The following is a 7,792-nucleotide window of genomic DNA, read 5'->3' as shown; positions in this document are numbered from 1 at the left end:
TAAAATTATGGTACTGAAATACATTTAATTATTTTAATACCCTTTCTAGGTCTTTTTTGTTGGTTTTTTTTATTTTTAATTTTTCCTCATTTTCAGGAAATGTTCTTGTAACTTTTATCAGCTTCTTGCTAAATTTTTGGGTCATTTCTTGCAAAGTTGCTCATTGCCTTCTTCACATGTTCTGTAAAGAAATCAGGCCAATTTGCTTTGGTCTTAAAGGGTTAACTGCTGGGGCAAGTATTCAGAAGCACGACTGAAACAAACAACAGTGTGTTTTGTCGTTTATAGTTCGGCTGCACTTTTGATCTTCACACAATAATACAGTTAAATCCGTCTTAAATTTTAGTACAAATATAAACCATGTTAGAAAACAGCTAAAATAATAACTGTACAACACACGAGCCTGCATTAAACTGCAGCTGCTTTTACAAAACATCTGACTGTGTTTGACTGAAGAAAATCTGCAGCAACATTTCTAAAAAGAACATCATGTTTTTGTGTGTTTTCTGCAGGGATGTAAAATCGGTGAAATGCTCCTTTAAGCTCGAGAACAAACAGTTCAGAGATTTAGAGTTTGTTTAACCAGCAGCTGCAGCACGTCCGGCCTGAAAACTGCTCACCTGCTTCATCCTGCAGCAGGTCAGCTGCAGTATGTGGTCTGACGTGGTCTGACGTGGTTTGACGTGGTCTGACGTGGTCTACAGCGTCCCCTGTGCCACCCTCCTGAACAGCTGCTGTCTCTGCTGCGCCGTCATGGTGTCGCAGCTCTGCAGCAGGTTGGCGATGACGAGTGTCTGCTGGATGCTGGCGGACTTCACCCACAGGCGACCGTTCATCCCGACCACCAGCTCGCACGGGAACAGCTGCTGCAGGTCGGACAGGATCTCACTGTGAGGCGCCAAAAGTCTGAAACACAGGGGGGGCGTCTCAGATCAGCAAGTCTCAGAACTGAACACACACATACACGGTTCACACACATTTTACCAGCCACACATTCACTGAAACAAACAGTGATACTTCTTATTCGCTCTCTCATTACTATATATAATAGTTTTTTAAAATATACAGTATTTTAGAAAAAGAATGAATGAAGAACAGCGATAGAAATTAATATTTAAATATAATAAGGACTGTTTATTATTTAGGAGAGCGGAGGGGTTGGTGCAAAAATTAGGAGGCTTGTAAAGTCATTTTCTAGGTTTTCTAGGTCTCAGGTTTTTTATCTTGGCTTCAGCAGGGAGGCATACAACTAAAAATGGCTGTAATTTTTTTTTTTACAGCTGATTTTTAAAGTTGTTTTCTTCCAAATATTTGGGACATTTATTTTTATTTCAAAACTTCTGGCAATTTTTAAAGAAAACATGTTGGAGCTTTTTTTCTCAGTTTTTGACTTTTTTGAATGAATTTGTTTTGGCAATTTTTATTTTCTTTAAACATTTTCTTTTAAAAAATGGCAACGTTTTTAATTCTTTAATTTTTAGGGGTGGTTTTTAAAAGGAAAAAATGGCAGTTTTGTTTTTCTATAAAAATCACCAAAACTTACACCATTTATCAGCCAAAAACTGTAAAAACTAAAATTTGCATTAGATTTTCTGACGGACTGTCAACACATCATGTGTTAATATACAGGTTTGTGACACAAAATTTCATGACTTTTCTAAAATTTTCAGGGTACATTTAGTTAACCAAATATTTACCAGGTCTGGAAATTGCTATCTGCAAATTCCATGACTTTTCCAGGTCTGTAAGGACTCTATGAACCCTGATACATAAAAATCTGAGGACATTTACCTTCTGACGAGTCCCAGGGACACCGTGAAGAGCAGACCGCCTGCTCCAAACACTCCCATCCCATTGGCCCGACCTGAACTGTCCATACAGACCAGCTCCGGCTCCATGTCCTTGTTGGCGATGATGAACTGAGAGAACACCAAGTCCCCCACCTGTAAAAAAACCACAGCGAGAGACGCAGTTAAAACCAATGTCTCACCTTAATGTGCCAGTATCACCTGCTCCTTCTGTCCCAAGACTCTCACCTGGACGTTGGGCCGGTTCCTCTTGGTGGCTCCCTCAAATGCCAGATAGGACAAAGACGCCTGCTCACTTCCTCCAAAGTCCACCTTGAAGACGTCTCCTGATTTAGCTGTCACAATGCCGATGACGGTCTCCCCTTTAGCTGGGACATACTGAGGACAGAGGGACAGATTTAAATGTAGCTTTACTACAGAGCTTTATGGGAAATCACAATTCCATTCTGCCATGAGGCAATTTAAAATTTGACTAAGTTTGGTTCAACTGACTTCACTTCCAGAACAAAAACTAATAGCTCTCACAAATTATTTGGTTTCCTGAGTGATTCGGCGTGTAACCTGTTTACTGAGCAGCCTTTAATTACTAAATAATCGGAACTTTTCAGGACTGATGCCCGCTGCTCGCTGCTGTAAAGTACGGCGCACTTTGGCGGATGGACACAACGTTTGAAAGCGGAAGTCAACAGTAAAGTTTAACTTTAATGGGATAAAGCACGTCTTTGTAACATTGTTTTTAAGCCGTATTCACAAGCAATACATAATCATTTCAGTTCAGTCAAAAAGTCTTGTCATGTGAGGCGTGAAAGTTTAGTGACAAGAAGAACATTAAATTACAGGTTTTCTAAATGGAGTTCTGCATGTAGGAGAGCTTACTGTTAAATTAAGATTTCACTGCAAATGGACACTTAAGGTTGATGTCGGTGTATAAACTGACTCCAGTGGACAAAGTGTCTTTAGAGTCTCACCCTCCTCTGCTGCGAATCGACCCAGAACATGTTGGGCTGTTTGTGTCGGAGGATGCCGCTCTTGCACACCACCAGCCGGTCTCCGCTCCGCCGCAGACCCGGACCACACACCACCTTCTCCGGTTTAGCGTGATCCGTTAGGGAGATGGTGTCGTCTGTTTCGAAGGAAAATTCATCTCCCGGTAACAAAACTTCTCCAACTTTAGCTTTTAAATCCAAAAACATCGCGACTCTGCAGCAGCTTCACTCACATGTGTTGTTGTTGTTCTGCGACGGAGTGATTCGAGTGTGACACACAGGAAACAGGAAATGACCTCAGTCCTATTATTTGATTTTTAAATTGTTATTAAAAACTTTGTGTGATTTTTATATCGGTTTTGTAATTTTATATCGTTCAGCACGAATATATAATATCTAAAAAAAATCTTAAATAGCCAATAAAATGTTATTTCCGGACATAAAATTCATGCAGCAGATTCAGACCGGTATAAAACATTATTATTAAACTCTACAGTGATAAATCAATAAATAAAATCCACAAAATCTCACGTATAAATAAGATAACATAACAGGTGTTACAGAAGCAAAGAGACAAAAACATGTTTGAAAAAATATCTGAAAATGAAAAAAGGTAAAAAAAAAAAAAAGAAAAAAGAGAGAGATGATGATGATGATGATGATGATGATGATTGAAAATAATAAAACTAATAATAATAATAATGATAGGGGTCAGTTTGTTATAAGTGCTGTATATATGGATGAATAGTTGCATACATAGTAATATGTAACAATCTCAACGTGTCCATCGTTGAATTTGGAGTCTTTTTATTTTTTAACATTTATATTGTTCTTTTTTCTTTGTTTATCTTTTACACCTCGCTACTGTTGGACTAATAAAGGATTAAATCTAATCTCATCTCTTTTTTTCTTTTCTTTTCTAATTTCATGTATAATTTATTTTACATATTTTACATTATGTCTTTTATTTATTTACTGTATATACACACTATGAAGTAACGATACAACACTTTAAAAGTACAAGGTTTGGAAAATGAAGAGAATATTTAATTAAATCTTCTGATGTCAGATGTGATCCGGGTGATGGCAGTGCTAGCTGCAGTATTAGTGCCAAAAAGTACACAGTCCAGAGTACTTTCTGAGTTGTTGTCCAGCAGAGGACGCTGCTGATTCTGGTTTTCTGTCTTGTTCCTCCTGGTCATGTTCTCTGGTTCTCCTCCTGTTCTCCTCTGCATGTTCTCCCCTTTAAAAGGACAGCTGCATCATGTTTAGGATAAGAGAGTATGGAGCCAAAAATCAGTATAAATAACTATAAATATCAACATCTGTATAGTCTATGAATAAATGAACAGTTTTTTCTTGTTGTAATCATTTAGCTATGTCCTTTATATACAGTATATATATTCCATTTTTTGTATATCTTCTGTCTTCTAATTTTTATTTGAAGTGTGACTGATATCAGTTTGTCTCTGCATCAAACATCAGATTTAATCATTAAAATTCACTTTGCTCCATGATCTTTTTCTGCTGTTTATTGATCCTGTTTGAGTCATACATCCTGTGTGAGTATACAGTAAACATTATTATTATTATTATTATTATTATTATTTTAAAAAATGTTTGTTAATTTAATGTTTGCTTTAGCTGCATTTTGTGTATTAAATGAACCTTATTATTATATATATTTATTATTAATATTTTTATTGACAAAATGTCATAAAGAGTTATTGCAGCAGGGGGCAGTAGAGTCTGAGCAGGTTTCTGATCTTCAGGTTTGGATGAATATTTTAGGTGACAGGAAATTGCTCGTGCTCCTGCCTGCTCTGTTTTCTTCTTCTTTAGTGTCTCAGTTTGTTGGAGGCACAAAGAAGAAGAAGACAGCAGCTATAGATCAGCTGCTGTCTTCTATTGTAGCCTCGCAGGTCAGATACAGACCAGGACCACGGCCATGCATGTTGATGAAGTGTGTGTATGTGTGTGTGAGTGTGTGTTTGTCACACACACAGGGGGGCGTGTCCTGGGGTGTGCAGGTCATACATTCTTCCAGAGAGCTGATTGGTCGGAGGGAGGTATCAGGGAATGTGCAGCAGCTACAGATGTCTGCAAAGAGCAACAAGGTCACGACCTCTGTGTCAGTGTCAGGACCCCCCCACACACACACCCTGCCCCCACCCTCCATCTGCATCATCACCTTCACTATCATCATCATCACCTTCACTATCATCATCACCATCACCATCAGCGTCAGACAGTGAACGCCTCCACACAGCGACATACAGACTCTTTGTTCTGCCGTGAAAAGGAAGAAGTTCTGCTTCTTTTTACATTTCGTCACATAAACTCTTTGCCTTGTGTTCAGTCAGCGGTGGAGGAAGAACTGAGAAGAAGAATTAATACTACAGTGTATAAATACAACGCATTTTGTTGCAGGTAAAAGTCCTGCACTCAAGTTTTAATGTGACCTTGTAACATCCGCCAACGTCATAAACCACAAACGTAACACAAATCTGCAACTTTTACTGTAATAATCCAATAAATGTAACAAATCTCCCACAAACATAAAAGTTGCCTGTTACAAACATAAAACATAATATCTGTTACATTTGTCGGCATTTGTTACGTTTGAGGGAAGGTGAAAATCCCCAGCTTTAAAAATTGTAATAACAAATGTAATATGAAAATGAAAAATGATGTGTATGGTGACTGTTGTTTGTTTACTTTCACACTGATTCATTATGAATACCTGATGCATTCATGAGGCTCATTTAAAGTACTTTCTAACTGCCGGTAGTTAAGTGTATAATAATACATCACATAATAAATTAGGAAATAATATTTATATTAACAATGTGAATCAGCAAAGTAACCAAATTACCAGATAGTTGCAGCACAGTCAGAATGAAACTATTTGCCTCTGATGTAGATGTTAAGAAGTAAAATAACATGAAAATACCCAAAGTACAAGGGCCCCAAATTGTACTTAAGTGCAGTACTTGAGTAAATATACTTAGTTACTTTCCATCATAAGTGCTGATGTGCCTAAAGAAGACTTCTGATGTACATGGATGTATTAAAGAGTCTGGATACAGCCATGCAGGCAGGAAACTGTTCATTCCTATTAGAGCTGCTCATCTGTGTTATAAGAGAAAAATTCACTTTTTCCAGGTATAAAACACCTGAATCTGCAGGCCTATGAGGCAGGCACACTGCAGACTTACAGCAGCAGACTGAGCGGGTAACTTCTGCCAACGGAGCGACTGAATTTGGGTTCATCACTTTGCGAGCTTGAATAGTGGTTTAAAAGAATTTGATACTGCGACTGTCTTAGACTCAAACTGGACACCTTAAATCTAGATAGTGAAATGAATCATTTTGCCGGGGTTTTGACATTCACAAAAAAATATATCTTTCTTCTTTTTCCCGTTGTAAGTCAATAACAAAAAGTCGTTCTGGGACCGTGTGCATCTCGTAACCGACGGTGTAATTCCACTTTTGATCACTATGTAAAAAAAACTATGTAAAGAGCCTGGCGTCTTCCTGCGGACTCGATCTGTGCACACTGTTTACTGACGTAGTTACTCTGAGGGAGGAGCAAACTTTACCGACGCGTCTTTGGACCCTTTACATGGTATCAGTTCTTGCATGAAACGTAAAACTTTTGTTCACACGAGAACAGCGTTTTGGGGGCCTGAAATTGGCAACTTTTGAAACCGGGTTCCAGAGTGTAATTTTTGAAATCAATGACCCTTCTGTCGCTGTGTTAGGTGTCAAATTGCAGATCCTGTGAGGATGGCGACATCAGGGCTACACTTTGTGCAGGTGCACGGTCTTCTTCTATGGTGTGTCATCTCACAGTTACACCGCTAGCTACTGGCCTGGCGTGCATACTACACATTTTTCGGTTGTTGTTGAATCAGAATCAGATTTTATTGTCAATATATGTCAACAAACAACAAAATTGCGTACACAAGGATCGTTCTCACGATATCATCATATGATTTTTTTTTTTAAACCAAAGGAAAGACTTTTCTGTTTTTTTTCTGGGCCATTTTCATCTTTCTGTTTCTCTCTTCTTCTGATTTACATTAATTTCTTTGTCTTTCTTTTATCTTCTCTTTTTTCCTTCAATATTTTCTTTTTCCTTTCTTTCATGTACTTTCCATTCAAATCTTCAGCAGATGTAAAACAGTGCTGTGAAACTTTATTCTACTTTTCTATCAGTCATTTTTCATTTCATATTCGCGTTTCCTGAAATAAAGTCACATTTATTTTGTCTGCTGAAGAAGACGGAGACATTTTGCAGCTGAAGAAGCACAAATACCCTCAAACCTGATGATGCAGAGGGGCAGGACCCCCCCCACACACCTCCTCCCCCCTTCAGCCTTCAGCTTTCAGATGCAAACGAAGCAGACATATGGAGAGGAGGTCTCTCTGCTGCGGACCTCCTAAAGATTCAGATTGTATGACAAATCACGTCCAGGGCCGCTCAGCCCCCCCACAACCTCCATCCTCTCCGCCCCCCTCACCTCCACCCTCCTCCCTCTACCACTCCCCCAGACAACAGCTTCATTAGGCTGAAAGAAGAGTTTTCGCAGCTTTGTCGAGTCAAGACTCACAGCTCCTTCTCTCCTTCTCAATTACTCCTTTGTTGGAGCCAGTTCAAGTTATTGCACTCCAAACCATATGGCCTCTCTCTCCGTCTCTCTCTGTCTCCGACTCTCTGCAGAAACACTGACTCTCTGTTTACCTGACGTGTTGCAGATCTGCTGATCAGGTACCTGTGTGTGTTTTGAGCTCATCTCGCATACTGTTAGCTGCCTTTTTTTATTAGTCTAAAATCAAGAGTCTTCACACAAGTTTCAAATATTTTACTGTCCAGTTTACTCTAAATTTCTTAAACCCTTTGATACCTGAGTGGGCTTGATGATGATGAACAACCTAACAAGAAAAATAGCAAAACAAAAAATGAAAAATTACAAGACAATATCCAGAAAATGA

At 38.8% G+C, this 7,792-nt stretch overlaps 1 protein-coding gene across 1 annotated transcript; it reads right to left on the bottom strand.

The window, feature by feature from the left end:
* Positions 1-269: 269 nt before the first annotated feature.
* exosc3 (exosome component 3) lies at positions 270-3,092 on the bottom strand. Its single transcript, XM_042514327.2, has 4 exons — positions 2,777-3,092; positions 2,037-2,186; positions 1,792-1,943; positions 270-906 (listed from the first exon to the last, which is right to left on the bottom strand). Exons 1-4 carry the CDS (start codon positions 2,999-3,001, stop codon positions 699-701), a joined length of 735 nt encoding a protein of 244 aa, XP_042370261.1. The 5' UTR covers positions 3,002-3,092; the 3' UTR covers positions 270-698.
* Between the last annotated feature and the right edge of the window lie 4,700 nt (positions 3,093-7,792).

The sequence above is a fragment of the Plectropomus leopardus genome, chromosome 8, assembly GCF_026936395.1.
Source record: "Plectropomus leopardus strain MGB_pleo_1.0 chromosome 8, ASM2693639v1, whole genome shotgun sequence".
Classification (NCBI taxonomy): Eukaryota; Metazoa; Chordata; class Actinopteri; order Perciformes; family Serranidae; genus Plectropomus; species Plectropomus leopardus.
Note: the sequence above shows the minus strand (reverse complement) of the source record. Positions and strands in the feature narration are given on the sequence as shown.